The sequence below is a fragment of the Rhopilema esculentum genome, chromosome 16, assembly GCF_057945365.1.
Source record: "Rhopilema esculentum isolate cy_ngs chromosome 16, ASM5794536v1, whole genome shotgun sequence".
Classification (NCBI taxonomy): domain Eukaryota; kingdom Metazoa; phylum Cnidaria; class Scyphozoa; order Rhizostomeae; family Rhizostomatidae; genus Rhopilema; species Rhopilema esculentum.
The window spans coordinates 3,981,289-3,999,565 of NC_142830.1; the positions used below are offsets into that span (position 1 = coordinate 3,981,289).

At 36.5% G+C, this 18,277-nt stretch overlaps 3 protein-coding genes across 6 annotated transcripts in view; all 3 read right to left on the reverse strand.

The window, feature by feature from the left end:
* Window positions 1-212: 212 nt before the first annotated feature.
* Window positions 213-4,624, reverse strand: LOC135682661 (serine-enriched protein). 2 transcript variants are annotated; one of them, XM_065197645.2, is made up of 4 exons: window positions 3,846-4,624; window positions 3,316-3,416; window positions 2,422-2,583; window positions 229-1,549 (listed from the first exon to the last, which is right to left on the reverse strand). In XM_065197645.2, exons 2-4 carry the CDS (start codon window positions 3,342-3,344, stop codon window positions 385-387), a joined length of 1,356 nt encoding a protein of 451 aa, XP_065053717.2. In that variant the 5' UTR covers window positions 3,345-3,416; window positions 3,846-4,624; the 3' UTR covers window positions 229-384. The 2 variants fall into 2 exon arrangements, with proteins under 2 accessions (XP_065053718.2, XP_065053717.2); XM_065197646.2 differs by lacking the exons at window positions 3,316-3,416; window positions 3,846-4,624 and adding an exon at window positions 2,946-3,306 and having other exon boundaries at window positions 213-1,549.
* A 68-nt stretch (window positions 4,625-4,692) lies between these two features.
* Window positions 4,693-14,364, reverse strand: LOC135682650 (uncharacterized). Of its 2 annotated transcripts, XM_065197626.2 has the most exons (9): window positions 14,205-14,364; window positions 13,014-13,093; window positions 9,916-9,970; window positions 8,586-8,695; window positions 8,144-8,247; window positions 7,916-8,006; window positions 6,851-7,665; window positions 6,258-6,349; window positions 4,693-5,922 (listed from the first exon to the last, which is right to left on the reverse strand). In XM_065197626.2, exons 1-9 carry the CDS (start codon window positions 14,308-14,310, stop codon window positions 5,111-5,113), a joined length of 2,265 nt encoding a protein of 754 aa, XP_065053698.1. In that variant the 5' UTR covers window positions 14,311-14,364; the 3' UTR covers window positions 4,693-5,110. The 2 variants fall into 2 exon arrangements, with proteins under 2 accessions (XP_065053698.1, XP_065053699.1); XM_065197627.2 differs by lacking the exon at window positions 13,014-13,093 and having other exon boundaries at window positions 14,205-14,336.
* A 1,825-nt stretch (window positions 14,365-16,189) lies between these two features.
* LOC135682658 (F-box/LRR-repeat protein 2) overlaps window positions 16,190-18,277 on the reverse strand; it is a 52,717-nt gene continuing 50,629 nt past the window's right edge. For both annotated transcript variants that reach the window (XM_065197639.2, XM_065197638.2), the window contains exon 16: window positions 16,190-17,467. In XM_065197639.2, the coding sequence (XP_065053711.1) occupies window positions 17,360-17,467 (108 nt within the window). In that variant the 3' untranslated portion in view covers window positions 16,190-17,359. The remainder of the gene's footprint in view (window positions 17,468-18,277) is intronic.

The window sequence follows — 18,277 nt, forward strand, 5'->3', positions numbered from 1 at the left end:
TTTCAGCCGTTTTCGTAATTGAACAAATACGTTGCAAAACATTTCAGCCTTTTCGTAATTGAACAATTAAATCACAAGAGATAGCTTTAGTCTTGTTCGTCACATCTTATAGATAGAGATCTAAGAAAATGTGCGTGTCATTTTGTTGCTTTTTGCTCGTCAAATAACACTACAAGATAAAAGGCTTACTTGCTAATTTCTTGAAGTGGTAATCGTTTTTAAACTAAAGTTGTGGAAAACCTGAACGTTTAGCACATAACTCGATTCGAGAAGTCTAGCAGACATGAAAGTAGGCCTAATTATTAAGACTCGAGAGGAAACAAGCAAGTAATAGAAAGACACGACACATAAAACAGCAAGCAATAAATTGAATACAGTTTCAATTCAAAACAAAATGTCTAAGAAAGGGGCGGACGAGGAAATCTTTGAAGATTTTGTGAGCTTGGGCCTCGATGGCGTTCGTTCCGGCATCTCCTGAGAATTTGAGATTAATAGCCTCGATGATCGCAGAAGTTTAGGCCTGAAAGAGGCCAGGCTTGGAGCTTCCGATTTGGATGAGGCGTAGCTTGGCTTTTGAGTATCAGCACTAGTGAAAGAGAAAGTCCGTGAAGGTTTCTTTGTCAGTCTGGGTTTCGATGAAGAAGCATTTAAATAGCCGATACTCTGCTGGTATGACACGTCGTACCTATTCTTTGACGTTTTCCCGAGCTTTTTGGAGCTGCGTTTATCAGAAATCTGTCTTCCATTGCTAAGGCTCTGGCCAGAAGACGAAGAGTGGATCCCAACCACGAAAGGCTGGTTGAACGTAGAGAGATCTTCCCGTTTCCTAGCGGAGTAATTCTTCTGTCCTTGTGTGGAGCTGAATGATTCTTTGAGTTCATTATGGGCACATGCATGGGCCAGTAGTCTCTCTGGTATAACTCTCGAGCGCCTAACGTCTTCGACTAGAACCTGAATTGGGATTTTCGTAAGTTTTATAAAGTTCAGAAAGGGAGAAAACGTCGCCTGAAGGGATGCAGTAGCACTTTTGCTTTTCCGAACTTGGGCTTTTGTCCATATCAGTGCCGCGTAGAATTTTTTTGCTTCAGGCAGTTGAAGACCCTCTAAGCAGAATATGCGTATAAGCTGTGATTTAGATAATACTACGATGGTGGCTTCGGATAATATTTTATCTGCATTACTCCTAATGAAATTGAACACCAATGGTTCTAGTTCATTCGCACAATCTCGCGCTTGAAAACGTTCAAGTTCAGAAAACACATAGACTGCGTTGTCAAGGTTCAGGTGTTGTCCAAGAAAACTAACGCAACCTCTTTTGAGATTAAGTAGATTGAACTCGTCTGCAGCTACAAAGAGACCAATTACGATTTTAGGTCCAATGTCACAAACTCCACAGTGAATATATTCCATCAATGCGCTGAATTCTTCCCTTGTGTAATTTGGCATTCCAATAATGTGAATAATTTGCTTCTGTTGCGATGTGGCACGCCTAAGTTTTCTGCTGTTATATGTTTGAATCGCTTGCAGTTGAAATAAATTTGCAAAGATACTGAAAATCAAAAGTATTTTCAATCAACTTTTTCATAATCAAAACAGAAAAAGCCATGTCATAAATTTGTGCATGTGTGCTTGGTAGCTACTACCCATCCTATCATTTCATGAAATTCAGAGCTAGACACATTTGAATGGAGTGAATACGTATCACGTGATGTCTGTGTCATTTTGATGTGCAATAGGATACTTCAGTGTTAGTGTACTTTCAAATTTGTAGAAGTATACTTCCAAATCATTACAAACAGTATTTATTCTTGTTTCCCCTTAATGAGAATTTAGCTCAGAAAGAAACTAACGAGCCCTACCCTACATATTGCTAGAAAGCATTACATAAATACGCACTGTCCAACTAGACGGATCTAAGTTGCAAGTGTACAGACTTGTCTACTCAGCAGCAAGATTTTACGAAATTGAGCAAAACTAATAAACCAGGATGATTGATATACACCTGGAATAATTCTGGTAGTCAGCAAAGATAGTCCTTTCTGCTTAGTAGGACTTGTCTAGGTTCTATCACCTATCTCAAAGCTTTAAATACGTATTGCTAACTTAGTAATAAAAAGTTGATTTTAAAGTCAAATGTCTTCTGGTACTCTAAGCAAATCCATCTGCATTGAGGTAATACAGACTTTTCAGAGTCCCAAATTTGGAAGATAACAGCAATAAAACTAAACTGTTAGCCAAGATGCTTTTTTCATAGACTTCATTCTTTCATCAAATCAATTTTCAGATAAAAATTGACGAAGACTACGGTTAATCAGGCTTTATAGATTGTTCGATGACGTAAGGCCAGAAAGGTGCAATGTAGGAAAGGATGGTTCAATAAAAACTTGGGTACTAATATACATCAGCTAACTGTAAAGTTACCTGCTTCTTATGGACAGAATGGCCTTGATACCATAAACCTCTGCCTTTTCCTCGCCCACGACAAAAGCTACATCACACAGATATGCTTTGCTTTGTAGATTATTTAAAAAGTCTGATATCGGAGATACAGCTTCACTGGCGGACGCCATGACTTGGAGAACACTAAAGAAGAAGGAAATTGAATAGTTTGAAAGAATCTGTAATGCAAATATAATAGCTGGTCTCGAAGATATTTACTTTGTGAAATTATATTTCTGAAACGACAACCCATCTCTATAACAGGAGAAACAAGACAATGAGAGTAACAACTCCTATCTTTGTAGCTATGTTACTATCAAATGTCTACGTCTAGTCTAGACATCATTGTTACATCAACTACTCGCTGCTTCTCCGGTTATCTTATCAATCTTGTCTCAACTTTTTCGAAGGTTGTAATTCACCGCTAGGTCATCTTAAGCTAAACCATTCATTTTGTCCGTAATACCGCGTGCGAAAGCTCTTTGATCTCAAACAACAAAAATTACCTGAAAGTAACAGGAAATTTCAAACATCAGCTTGCGCTAGTAAAAGCTTTGGAACTTGCTATAACGCTTTTCATACGAGGCAGTTTGCGTACAGAGTGCTTGGTTGTTGAAAATGTGCTTGAAATTTTTGTTTACGTTGGCATATACAGCTTGCTGAACAAGAATCGGATGAATATGAGCATCTAGTTGAAATGTTTAAAAATTGATGCGAGTATAAAACAATCAATTCTTGATGCTTGACATATAAAGAATCGATTGGGAAAATTACCGTTGCGGAACTAGCTTTCTAGCAAAGCCTTTGTCTGATTGACTTTCTCCAATTTACACTTTAATTCAATAACCCGAATCTGTCAAGGCGAATGACTCATACCTTTTCAATGAGTCCTTCCTTTCATTCATTCATGTCAACAGCTGGACTTTCGAAACTGACATCTCCAATTCATTCAACAACCACTTAATGTATATGTTCAGCTAGAAAAAGTAAAAAATTAAGAATCGTGATAAGATGAAATACATAGATAAACTTTCGCCAATCATACCAGTTACTCATAAAAGTTAGCTTGATGTTTTGAATACTTCAAACCATCTAAAACTTTATGACAAACAGTCATAGCTAAGCGAAGATATTCTCGCTGAATGGTCTCAGTGCATATTCAGTAAAAAAGGACTAAGAGTTTAGCTAACTGACAATAATGCATTTTGGTATCCTGTTTGAGAAGGCAATCTATTTCATGTACATTGACGACTTATTCAAGATTTATCTTCATGATGAAAGAATGTGTGGTAGAATTGATCTTTGCAGCACTTGCTTTCAGTCGGTTATAAGGAAAGACTGAGCAGACCTTAGAATACACTAAAACTGCCAGAATACACTGTAGCATTCAGACAAATCATACTCACCATACATGTTTATGAGCGTCCAAATTTGTTGAACTGCAGCCGAAGCCCTAGCACCATAAAGATGTGGTAATATAGCGGTTTAAAGCAAAACCGAGGTCATAACTAGGCACCCTATAGACTTAATAAAGACTGCGGAATAATTGAACTGTTTACGTATCAATAATGGGTCACCGCAAAAACTGAGGATTCATTTTAAAATCCTATTCACAGGCATTTGGTGTTTGGATCAATTATTCCACGTCGTAAACGGCAGCAACAGGTACCCGCTTCAAATCATAACTTCAGTTTTAATATAATGTGACATAGAGGAATAAATCATTTCAATAGCGTACTGGTGAAATGAAGGTATTCTCGAGGATAGCAGTCTTGAATTTAAAACACCAGTTAATAAAAGCAGATTCCCACCCAAGCAAAGCAAATTCATGTAGCCTATTAAAGGAAATTTGAGATGCAGCAAAATTGAAATGTCATTTGATATCTTTCAGCGGAGAAGATTTAGCGGAGAAGTTAAGGCAAGGGCGGCAACTTGAATTCAAAACGGAGAGACCTTAGCATAATAACCTAAAGGTTATCAATTATTAACAATGCATTTTGCTGAATTGTGTCGGAGGCCATGACCCCCCTGGTCCCGCCTCTGGGACAACCTTTGTTTTAGCATGAATAATCCTATTCAGCACGGATTGCCATCTACAATGCGATTAAGCAGGTAAAAGTTGATAAAGATTTAAAAATAGTACAGGGCTATAGGTTCTTGCTTTGAAAATTCGCACAACCAAATCAGCTCTAGACGCGAGACAATGTTTCATGTGGCAGAGCAAGAAAGCACAGATATGAAAATTAACATGAATTGCTTTTGAACCAAATATCAATAAAACCAAGTTATAGAATCGGAGCATATTATAACATGCCAAATAGCAACAACAGCAACCTGGCTACGCGTAACAATTCATTCGCATGTTAACCTCTGTTAAGGTGGCTGATCATGGTAAGGTGTATCTGCTTAAGGTTTAATTGTATTGCCTAGAGAGAAAATGTATCTGTAGGTGATAAACTGCAGGGCAAATAAAAACAGACTATCAAGTATCTACAATATTTTACTATACTGCTTTTAGCATAATGAAGAACTACACAAGCATTTCTTCCTAAACTGGGATGAGCAGGTTAAAATGAACGATAAAATGGAGGTGAGGGATGAAATGAATAAACATAACAAAAGTAACTAAGGTATAAAATGTTCAAATATTCGCAGGTGATCCGTTGTTTGGCTACGAATGCTTACTAGTCGATTTATTGTCTCGAGCTTGGCTGGTGGGAACATCAACCTTAAAATTGCCAATAATGTTTGTTTGTCCGTTCATGAAGTCAATCAGCTGAGACGGGGGTCGATTTGGGTGAGCTGCATAGTTACTTTGGTTTTTTTGTTGCCTCATCAACTGGTGGATGAAATCTGCCGGACTCTGAGAGCAATGACCCGTCGTGATCGACCCAACAACATGGGAATCAATTGGATTTGAGATTGAAGGCTGAACAAGCGGGCTCTGCAGCTGTGGCTGGCCGCCATTCTGAACCCTTTCTCCGTCAAGTAATTCACTTCGTTGCTTCTGTTCTTTTTTGGTTGGTTTGCTACTTTTCAGATCTTTTGGAGGAGTATTCAATGAATTATCTTCAGATAATACTTCTTTGCAATCCAAGTCTTCTAAACTTGCATCAGAAAAATGGTTCCCATTTTTCCCTCCATTTGCTTGGCCTGAACCATTCACAGGCTTGCCCTTTTTTAAACTGGAAGATTTGCTGGGTATTGGCGAGCTGTTCGACAGCTCGTGAGAACTATCTCTAGATTTCGGTACAGCCCGCTCTTTTGCAAAAGGTTTGGTATCTCCTGGGTCGCTTTTAAGCTTTGCAAGCATCGCCGATAGAGGAACAGGTCTTTCCGTGTCAGTGGACTCCGAGAGCGGCGTTGAGAGCCGGGTTGTTGCAGCAATTAAGCGGTCTCTTCTAGCTGAAAGCTGTTCAAGACGCTTTTCCAAGTCATCATTTTCCGCTCGCAGTTGGTACAAGCATGACAATAGCGACCCAACTACGAAAAGAAGAAAACACATTTGTAATTGGTAATGTTACAGAAAGGTTCATGTTCCCAAAGCTAACCCCTAACAACGGAAAGGGAAGAGGGATTAGGAAGATAGAGAGGAAAGATTAAGCTTAATTACCAAAAGAAAAATCATCGTGATTTCGGGGTAAAACACTCAACCAACCTAGTCTGATTTTGAGCAGAAATTATTAACAAATCTGTTTAAATGATGGAAATGGAAGAAATTTAAAATAAACTTGAAAATATACCCAAAGGATTCCGGCCCGTGAGTTTCCGCGAATTTCGAATTTATAATTGCTCTGGATACATAAAATGGCACTTACCATCATAGTGGGTAGCCTTTTGTATGAGAAACTGCGCACCTTGGTTCCACTGAAATTCTAGAAGATCTTGAAACGATTCTGGATTTTTATCCCTGAATGAAAAAATATACATTTCTCTAATTAACTAATATCGATAAAAACGACTTCTATGGACTTACAGAATATACTTCTGAACCACTGAAATTTACAGCTTTCCTGTCACAATGTCTTCCATCTAATCGGTGTTTTTAAGGGTACAGAACAGCACTCGACGTTTGCACCAGGAAAAGGCAAATTGGTGAAAAGTTTTTATACACTTTGACCTGCCGGATTACTAATTGATTGGCATTTTATCCAAAAGTTTCTGTTGATCATGAATCCAAATTCTGATATATGTTCCTTAAATGCCCTGCTAAAGTTGAAGCAATACCATAAACAAAGACATGTTTCGTAAATATTTTTGTTAAATTAAAGTTTTTCGAGAGTCTTCTGACGATAGACAGGCAATAATTTTCCCTGTTAATTCTAAAATTTTGATTAAAACTTGAATTTCCATCCGGCCTTTTTAGGATTAACTTGAAGAAATTGGATCAAAAGGTAAAAGCACTAATTACCCTAAGTTTCGTGGAAAAAGCGATGGAATCCGATTATCTTCATAAAGGTTCATTTTGGATGGCCTTGGCAGGACCGAACTTTTCTGTTTGTCCAACTTCCTCTTGGCTTTTCGTTTCTCGTCCACTTTTTTTCTTTTCAGCGCTTTTTCAACGTCTGATGTTGCTGCTTTACGCTTTTTAGCGTCAGACAAAGCGTTTTTAGGATGTAAACCCGTCTTAATGCTTGACGAGGCTTGCTTTTTCCCCTGCTGGGTACTACATTTATCACCATAAACAGATGCACTCTTATGCTTATCATCAGATTTCTGGGCATCCTTGTCCTTCCCAGTTTCTGAAACTGAGCCAACAGACCCAAACGTCTCTACGTCGACAAACTCATCATACCCTTGCTTCTTGATGCTTTTACCCTTATGTGAGCTCAAAATATTGGCCATATTGAACTTACTGTTACAATTACTTTGAGCAATTTCGGGTGATATAAAAGAATTCAACGGGGTCTTGGGGCCGTTACTATTAGCAAAGTAATCCTTTGCGCCTGCCATTTGTTGCAGCATGTTAAGCGACTCCGCAGCAGACTTTTCAGCACTACCAGCTCTCGCTAGACTAGATATTGTGAATTCCATATCCGGATGTTTCTTCCCTCCATTATCGCTCGATGTTACAAGGTCTGCTGTCTTTGACGGCACAGAATTCATACTCTTCTCCTTCTTTTTCTGTTTAGGCCCATTACCGTCATTGCTTGATACGCTGTCCAGTCTTGAGCGCTTCTTCTCCTTAGATTTTCTCTCAGGTTCAGATTGATTTCTTGATCCAAACTAAAAAGTATTTTTCCAGTATACAAACAAGAAACGCCTCAATTAAATTAATTCTCTAGTTTTACACACGACTTGTATCTTGAATCGATCAATTACAAACTGTAGAAGTCTCTAAGTCGAATCAATTTACAAAATCGGATCCTTTAACATAAGACATTGCAACTACGTTGATCAATAATCCCTACAAAATGAGTATCGAAGACACATGACAAAATACACAGAAATTTGACTCTCAAAGATGAAAACAAACCTTTTTGGCCCAATGCTGGGAACAGTAGCCAACATATTGAACATTGCCATAATGCCCTGCTTCTTCACACAACATTCGTTTTGCTTGGGCGCTGGAAAAAAATGCAAAAAATATTAAAATAACCAGATTTACTTTATTCTTACTCCTTATGACTTACTTATGCTGTAAATTTTCATAGAAACTCGCTTTTTATCCTTTGTATTGAACATACACAACATCAAAACTTACCATGTCACATGAAAGTTCAGTTTGCAGCCAGGCTTGTTACAGGACATACAAGCACCATTAGATGTTTTGCTGTCTCGTCCAGCTTCTTCACAAATGTAGCATGTCTAAAATAGAAGACAAATTTAAACAGTTTCTCACAGAAATCTAGCATCATCAAAGAAAGTTTTGTCTGAATTTTGTACTAAAATACGATAATTTAAAAAATTTGCTTGATTTAATAACAAGACCTCAGAAAAAAGACATCTCATTGGAACATTACATTAAAATAAACCAAACATAAAATTCAATCATGAAAAGATAACATCGTGTTTTTTCTTACAAAAATAGTTTAACTCATATGAAAAAAAAATTATATTTGTTACACCATTATAGAAAAATATGGAATGTCTGAAAAAATCTAATACATGGTTATGTATCTCTCAAATGAATAAAATTGGTAGACCTTAAGAAATCTTTCATGTGGAACAGAGGACATTTTTATTGGCTCCATGGTTGTCACATTTCCAAATCTAACTTCTGGTATGTATAGTGCACAGACAACGTGTGCCCAACCTTTAAGAAAAAATGTGAATCAGGATTCAGAAATGAATTTTCAAATATCTACGTTACCTGGAAACAGAGAAAGCTAGGAATGGTTGGAAAAATATTGTTCATAACTTATGGGAAGATCTAAAACATTTATTGAGCCATGGAGTTAGTGGTCCTATTGACACAGTGGTGGACACTGGGGGAAAAGGGGGTGGTTACCACCAATATTTTATAAACAATGATGTTTTGTTCTAAAACGATGGACAAATGTGACGTCATCTAATCAAAACAATAGGCTTCCTCTCAATATTTGACCAATATGTGTCTGCCACTGCATCAATCAGCATTCCAGCATCATGTTTTGCTAAAATCAGCCTGTAATTTTCAGTTTAAGACTGTTACAAAATGACAAGGAAACAAACTGCACAAGGTTTTAAGTGTTAGCTATTCAGGGCATTGATACCATAACAGTGAAGGTATACTATAAATTCTTGATTTTGAAATGCAGTCACTTGAAAAGTCAGGAAAGGGTCTTGAAAAGGGTCTCCCAAATAAATACATGCATATAAACTTTTAGGTATTTCCTAAGGCAAAAGTATTATAAAAAAAGAGTTAAAACACAACAACATGATGTATTTTTTTCTCAACCCTCTTAATGTTTATGGCCTTTCCAATATAAAATTTTTTTCAAAGGGGTTGGGTTGGTAATATTAAATGAAATGAAAGAAATAAAGAAACCTTCTTTCAAGATAGTGGTTCTTAATAAGCACTTGTTGAAAAAGGCGCCCAATCAAAAAATCTAAAAATCAATTATGTGTCCTGGTACTTAATCTAGAATTTACCATGCTTAGCTAAATCATTTAACTGTTGAGTAGCCATTTGGTGAATAGGTGCACACAAAAAAATTTTGCATTTATTTCTGATCCTACCAGTTTTGTTTGTTATGGAGCTTTCTGGTTTTTATGAAATTATTATATTTTAAAGGCCATACCAGGAATGAATTTGCAGGAGTGCAGGAGTGGCAACTCAAGGGGTGCAATGGAGTGCTAATTCTTTTTAAGCAAAATACCACATTTTTACTTGTTTTATTATATATAATATGTAAGAGAAAGATCACTTTGTGCATTATTAAATTTATATCATTAGATTTGCTTTATGCATAGAGTCATGGTGTTGAAGCTCATTTTTACAGTATATTTGACAGTTGTGAATGAGTTCATAAGTAACCATGAAAACATACTTACCCCCATTGTCTGTTCTTTTGAGTGCCCCTTCCTTAAATGGACACAGCTCACATTTCTAAAAGAAAAAGCAAGTGTGCTAAGTGACAAAGGTTATTTTAGGTTACAAAGTAATCTAAGCTTCTTTTTCTTTGTTTATCTGTATAAATACTTTCTTTGCATTTGTTTCTACCTAGCATCTGAAGGTAGGATACTGAGAAGCAGATGCTTTTCGAGCAGTGTCCTGGTCCTTCCTCTCGATGTGACCACACCTTGTGATTCCTATGCCTGAAATTACAGAGAGCTGGCGACTCTCCTCGCTCTGGGTGAAAGTTTGGTCATGTCAGGGACTCAACCCACGGTCTGTAGTCAGTGCCTCTAACAACTGAGCCATCCTAGCTCCTTGAGTATAAATATTTCCTATTATCATGGTGATTTGCAGCATGTGAAAAGATTTTACAAATAAGGTTAATGATATGCAACATGCAAGCTGGTATCAGGGACAGCATTTTTAAATACCAACTTATTCAAACATATGCTTTTAATATATTCCCATCAAAATAGAATTTTACTGGGATGCTACAAAGTTATTACAAAATGTGCAAAGGAGCATTAGAAGAGCAGTTATGTCAGTGATTTCCTGACCCTGGATACAGTTTTGGTGGCAAGTATTGAGACTTGTTAATTGGACGAGGCTGCAGCTAGCAGTCACCAGATATTCAAGGGCAATTCTGAATACATTCACTTTGTTTTATGACTGACCATGAAAAGGGTTACAAGTGATAACTGTGAGGCTAAACAAAGGATTTTGAAAGCAAAGGTATTCAGAACTTTTCTGAATACCTGGAGAGTATGTATCAGTATGTGTCCCCTTGTAGCTTGTGGTTAGGGAACAAAATATTGCTGAGACCTTTTGCAGGCTTCAAATTTTTGACCACACTATCCAGAATCTGATCTGAATACCTTAGAAATCTATGCGGCTTCTTAGAAAGGCCATGTTGTGATCTTGGATAACTTTTTATACATTATGTTTCTGGCAGGCCCTGAAATGAGAGGTGCTCAATCGAGCGCAAGCGCCTCCACACTCGCCTCGAAAATTTACATGATTGATTGTTCGAGAGCCTAGCTGATCATTACAAAACTCCTCTCGTTCATTTGTGAATTTACTTGATATAAATTTTTAGTCAATATCTTCCTTGTATCTCTAAAAAAGCAGTGTTGCAGGCCCTTTTGTTTGATGCGAGCGATCACTCGCCATCGCCTTAGCACTCGTGCAAACCGCACAAAAAGGTAAATTGTAAGGAATAAATTTCTCACAATTAACACATTTCTAGTCTTTTTTGTGTCCAAAGCAAGTGACATAGACGATACAAAGCCGCCAGTATATCAAAACACAGGTAACATAAGTAAGATGAATTAACCACATCTAAACCTCAACAGGAAAAGGCATTTGAAAATTAATTCCGCCGCAAATGTTTAGGAATACTATGGGCACTTGGTTTATGAATAACATTAACACTTGGAACACTTTCTGGGCAGATCAAGCATTTTTAAAAAGGTTTCGAACAACTTTTTGTGATCATCCAGCAATAACGTCCATATGACCTTCGCAATGTACATAAAGTTTATAAATGGTTTCTATAAACATTACGAATGCTTTTACCATTTTCTATTACTATCATTTTTAAAGCGATCGCTCGCGCAAGAGAAATAACGCAAGCGCTGGGCTACTCGTCTGGGCTATTTCTTACAAATGTTAACTGTGCACATTTAAGAAAATATTATCAAAAGACAAAAATAATCTAGGAGCATGACCAAGTGCCTGACTGAAAGGAGGAGCTTGATCAACAAAGCTCCTAAGTTTTGCTCATTTCAGGGCCTGGTTTCCGGTGTGGAAAGAGACATTTGCTTTCAAGCAAAGGTAAACAATGCAAACAAGTTTAAGTTTTCTTGCAACTCAGGCTTTTGTGGGAATAATATAGCATTGGTAAGCAAGCAAATCACTACAGGGTCATTTCATATCAAATAATCAGATATTTTTAAGATTTGTAACCCATGGTCTTAGAATTTCTTGATTTTTTTACCACAAAGAGCCATTTTGGAGAAAACACCACATAAACCATAGCCCAAAGAATTCACTTTCAGAATATAGCAAGCTTCTAATGCTATGATTCCAGCTACAGGACTTTTTTCAATATTTATATACATCGGTTGGGAATATTTTCAAAACAAGTGATAACCTTTAACATATGACTATCTGCTTCACCTTAGAGAATTGACAAATTCTGATGCAATATTTGAAATCTACAGTATCAAATCAATAATTGACATTATTTTCAAGCAAATATTGTCAACTATAGAAAAGTTACAGCTATTGATAGAAAGCAGCGCCCATCACTTGGTAAACTGGGTGTGGCATATTTGGCTAAAATGGGTCACTTTTGAAACGGCTACAAAATCGCAACCGTAAGAGATATAAGGATGAAATTTTGTATGTGGTGTTTTCTCCAAAATAGCTTTTTGTGGTAAAAAAATCAAGAAATTCTAAGACCATGGGTTACATGGGTCTGATGATTTGACATGGAATGACCCTACACACCTAAATTCAATACTGGCATGTTTATGGTAATTATAGTTGATTTACACTGAAATTGCCATTATGGTGATTATGGTTGATTTACACTGAAATTGCCAACATGACAAAGATACAAGAAATAATTTTGATGAAATTTTAACTGCTGGATTAAATTTGATTGACCTTGAAAATCAAGCAAAATGTTTGCTATTTTTTGCTGACAAGCTATTTGTTCAATCTATCAAAACTGTTTAGACATCATTTTAGATGCCAAGTTTTAAATTGTTTTTTAATTCCCTATCCAAAGGGGATGACATTGAGGATTTATGCTTTGGGTCTAACATTTTATTGGTAGATTGTCAGTACCTTGAACACCTATCTAATCTTTCTTGCAGATACCTAATGTTTGGCATTTTGCTCTCTAGAAAGTTTATGACCAGAGACTATTAAAGGACTAAAACACATGGAAATGAAATACAGAGTACTAAGTAGATTAGTAGATTGAAAAATCATTAATGCAATTTGCAAACACTGCAAAATATCTTACCACTCTTGCAACTCTTTCTGTTGACTGACATTTACAGCAGAACCAAGGGCCACTTGGTACTTTGACAATTCCATAACAGGCTGCGAATGAAGTAAATTACAAGGGAAGATGATTACCACTGTGTGACTCAAATCACATGTCAAAATTGTGCGATATTCAGCAAAGAGAACATTAGGACTAGAGACCATCAGTCATGCTGATATGAACTTGAATTTGAAAACCTTGTTTGAAAATGTAGACGTATCAAAATTCTGTGTGCGGAGGTTGGACACTTAATGAATACAGTCATTGATCCAAGTCTAGGAAAATGTGCTGATTTTAAAGGCAAGGAACTTCTTGTTTACCCTGATAGATTTTAATCAAGTTAGAAATCTTGCAAAAAAAGTTACTTTAAATTATCCTGCCAATTTTGAAAATGCTTGAGCTGTGAAAAGTTGTGATCAGTGGTTGCAAGCAGAAATTTATCAAGAAAATTAGCTTGCAGATACAACTGGAGCAAGAAGGAGTATGAAAAATGAAAGATCAGCAGTTATCTGAAAATTATATGTAGCTGATGAGCATCTAAAAGCTGACAGGCAAAGATCAAGTTATGGTATTTCATTAAATAATCCCTCAACAAATCAGGAACAAATCAATATTTTTTGCATTGGAAAATATACTGTATTTATATCTGACTTGAGTTTGACATGGATTCCACTGTGGAAAGGCTAACAAATGAGAAGCCCTGTTGATTCTGTTGCAATTAAGCTCTTGTTTGTAACACAAACAGGAGCATTAAGGATTATAATTATTTGAATTACTACAAAAATTCTTATTTAGGACTATGACCATTTCGTTGGCTGACGAAATAAAAAAGTGAATCCTAATGAAGTTCTGACGACAGATAAACTGATAGCCAACCCAGTGTTAAGAAAGAGGAGTGTGTAACATATACACAAACTGAAGATATGTAAAAATACCTAGCAGTTTTGGTGGGTTTGGGAAATTGAAGCTTTACAGCTTAGATGAAATCAGCTGTTGTTCACTAGAGGGTACTTATGAAGCCAAGGATAGGGTTGAAAGACCAACAAATTATTTAGGCCATTCCTTATTATTGTTACAGCTTGTAAACAAATTTGTGATCAAGCAACAAATAGTCCAGTTAGTTCAATGAACAAGAACTCAAAAGGGGGATGTAGTATATTAAAATACCTTGATGAACAGCCACATTACAACCACTGCCATCGCAGTAAACTAGAGGATTCTCGTCCCAACCACGCTCGTCTAAACAGACACAGCAGCCGCCAACCATCTCCATTTTGCTCACCTTCGATGGCGCGCGGATGGTACCTGGATTGCCTCCGCAGCGTCACATGGACGCCTCTCACAACACAATTTTTACATCATAACTTTTTTAGTAAAATATATTCATAAAACGTACCATTTTATATCAAATAAAACATAGGCTCCAACAAAGGTTGAAAAGTGGAGGGGCCAGGGGAAATTTTAACACCCATAACAAAAGATTATGAAAAAACTCTATTGTTTTGCAAAAAAAGTGCCCCCCCGTCCCCCCCTTCGTCGGAGGCCCTGTAAAACGATAATGGTTGATGAAATCTTTTTAAGAAATTCAGAGAGCATTTTTTATGATAACAAGTCAATGATCAACAAATCAACATTATCATCATCTTTAAACAGTTTCATTAAAAATTAAAAGGGCAACAGTTATAAATATTTTTTTAAACAGCATCTGTTTTCAGATGTCTTAGTTTTAATGTCCCAGGGATAACACTCAAAGCTGTAACTTGCAGGGGGCGGTGCTACGGTATGGAAGATTTTTTCTAAAAACTAGAGATTTGATTAAAGTCAGTTAGGTTACAACAGAACTTGTTAGAAAAAAGGAACAATATTAAGACAGATGGGTGTTGATCACAAAGATAGTATAATCTCTACGGTGTTGATTTTGTTGCGCAATGGCGACCTCGTTGTTAGCGTTCTTAGCATCTCCTTCTCGCCGCATTGAATTTGTGCGGAGCAGACAACAGACAGAGTAGGAACATGCTGATCATTTCTTTGCTTACAATGACAATTTTCCTTCATGGTTACTGTGTTAAAGCAATGCACAGGTTAAAAGGAAAGGAAAGTAACAATACGTTAGTGAGACCTTGTGTCAGTGAGGTCCGTTAGACCTCTAGGTTAAATCTGCGACTCTCACGGAAAATCCTTGAGAATTGAAAGGTCTGCAGCATCATTGAAATTTTTTCTACAAATTATCAAATCTTAATTGCAAATGGCATGTCATGGCCATTGTTGAAAGGTAGTTGAAAACTATATAAAGCTCCAACAGTTTTTCCTCCATTAGGTTTTCAAGACAGAAGCAAATTATACAAGTTGCCAGATGCGGATAATACATGTCATTTAGAAAGAAAAATAAATTTGCCATGCTCTGTACCCTGTTTTCACAGTCGAAAGCTATGTTGCAGTTCTTTATTTTCATCACGCTTAAGCTCATAATTTTGATGACAAAGACCTGAATCACAATGTCGCCTTTCTCTAAGATATCCTTTTTTGACAAAGAAATCTGTGCTGATTTCGCAAAGGATATGCTTGCTTCATATATTTGAGGCTTGATTATAACTTCTTTTGACTCACATAAACTTGTTCCTTCTTTACTTTCAAATCAGCTTTTTAAAACCGAGATGAATTAGTTTAAGAGCCCGTGACAGTGCTGTTTTGGGTCTTACAATAAAGATGTTTGAAGTTCTTTTTCCGTTATTATGAGGGTTCACATTTTCAGTATAGATTTAAAGTACTGTCTTATCTTTTACTGATAGACACAAGTCTCAATAGTGTGGGTGAATATGCAGATTAAAAATATAATATTAAATAACAAATAATTGTGTTATCATCGTATTGTAGTGGCTTTTAGTTATTTCAAAGTCAAAGCCATTTTAACTTTCTATGTACCAAAATCTATAACGTTTGAGGTAACGCTTTAATACAAGTTTCTGCCTTCGCTGAAAATTGTGGTGTCTCCAACAGATTCATTTAAATTCACAATTGTATTTTCAGCAACAAGCAAATTATCCTGAATATCAGTGCTCAAACTGGCCATTACAATCAACAATTTGGAAAACTATAAAGGTCGTTAAAGAAATCTCGATACTGTAGAGAAACATTGGAAAGAGGAAACATACTAATCCAAATGTTTCAATTAATATCTAATACATCAAACAAATCTACAATAATGATCATATTAATGCTACTAAAGTATTTCAGAATAAGACTGCAGCAATGCGATGTAGCTGCTGTTCACTATATTAAATAATCTAAACTAGTTATACACCCCATTTAATGAAAGAGGAGCCTAGAAAAGCTTCGCCTTGTATTACATGAAGAACCAAAACATAACCGGTCTGGAAATATACGTTCATATTACCTTTTTATGATTTGCTTGAAAGAGATTCAGTTGCTGAAATCTTTACGTTTATATATGCATAAATAGAATAAATCGTGTATATCAAGCACATGTTTGCAATATATGAAAAAAGTTAGAGAATACAGAGCTTAGTATTTACTTTGGTATCTAAAATCAGGAAGATAACATTTACAGGCTTCTAAGAACAGTACGATTCGTTCCAAGAACTACCAAATGATTAGGCAGGCAGTGGTGCATTTAAAAGTTTACTCTATAAAATGGTCACTTTATGTAGATTTTTTGTTTATGAATAGAGATTGCAAGTCTGAATTTCCACCAAAAAATTTTTTAAATCTGAAAAAGGGCATATGTAAGGTGAAAAAAATACCGAAATTTTTTCGAATTTTTTGAGAACAAGCCTCCATGGTCACAAGACCTATGGCATTGACCTAGTAAGAAGTACTCTTTTGCAGCATTGGACATAAACTTACATCAACGAAGGACATACATTATCCCTACTTTCTTCAACTATAACATTGCAATAATAAAATGAAAAGTAGAACTGACTATGACCATGACACTATGAACAATGATTTAGCGGCAATGAGGAATTTGCTGGTCTCATCAAAGTATCGGTTTCAAGATGTTGGTCTTGATTGTGATATAATATGATGATTGAAAGCACTAGACCTTCTAATGATAATAATGCTATGTGCACAGAGTTCGATGAAACGGTTTTCAAGTAAGCAAAGGAGGAATGGGGAGGCGTCAATCTATTTTAATGCCAATGGCTGATATCACGTCTACAGTGCCTGAATTTCTCCTGGTTGTTTATGGTTGAGAAAAAAGCTCCTCAGCTGTGCATAAGCCTTCAGAAAGGATAAGAACGTATATACAATAAATTCACGACTTTATAAGATCTTTAGTTTATAAATGGCCAACAGTCTTGTCATAAAATACGGCAGCATCTGCAAACTCGTTGTCGGCCATTCCCAGCGTTGGGAGGTGGAGTGACAGGCGCAAAATACGCTTGAACCCTTACGTCAGGTAATCGAGCCTATGGAGAAAAAATGTTTATTAAGAATTGCGGAAAACTTTAAGAGTTTGTCTTTAAAATGACTCTTGAAATTTCCCAGAAACAGATCAAGTTGTTGCAGCCTCGTTGGCGGTTTGTCGTTCGAGGTCGTAATATCCGTGAAAGAATCGTAAGTCGATTGTCAGCCATTGAACAGAAAAAAAGGTCTTCTTCTCATCGTCTACTTTTAATTACAAAACCCGCCTTATCGCCCGTTCTTAATTACAAAACACGCCTTATCGCCCGTTATCAATTACAAAATCAGCTTTAAAAAAACTTTTTGATGCAGTACAAAGAAGTCTGGTCTGTTTTCTCTGAAAATATCTTTTCTAAAGTCATAATCAACCTTTTTGTAAATCTGTAGCCTAAATCACTGCGCCTTAAAAACATCCATGTGCATTAAAGGAAATATTCTGCTCTGCCCGGCGAGGCAGCTTTGATCCTGGGTTTAAACCTCGAAGAACATTATCTAAATGACCTATCAAGAGCGTTAACGTTGTAGAAATATATAGAAAATCATTTTATGATACTTTCTCGTACGGGCTCTATTGTAGTATATCCTTACGAGTCCCAGAAAACGTAACGGCTTTCTTTTGAATTCATAATATCTAAGACACGGCTAACCTAAATATGCAGCAGTTGGCCTTTAAAAAGAATGGCAATAACATGTTACAAGGCACAGTCAGAATGCAGTTCTAAACAAAACATATGGGCGTTAACTGCTTACTTGCAAAATGAGTTCTGCTATAAACAGTTAAAAGGGTCTCTAACATTAAACGTCCCTTAAAACAA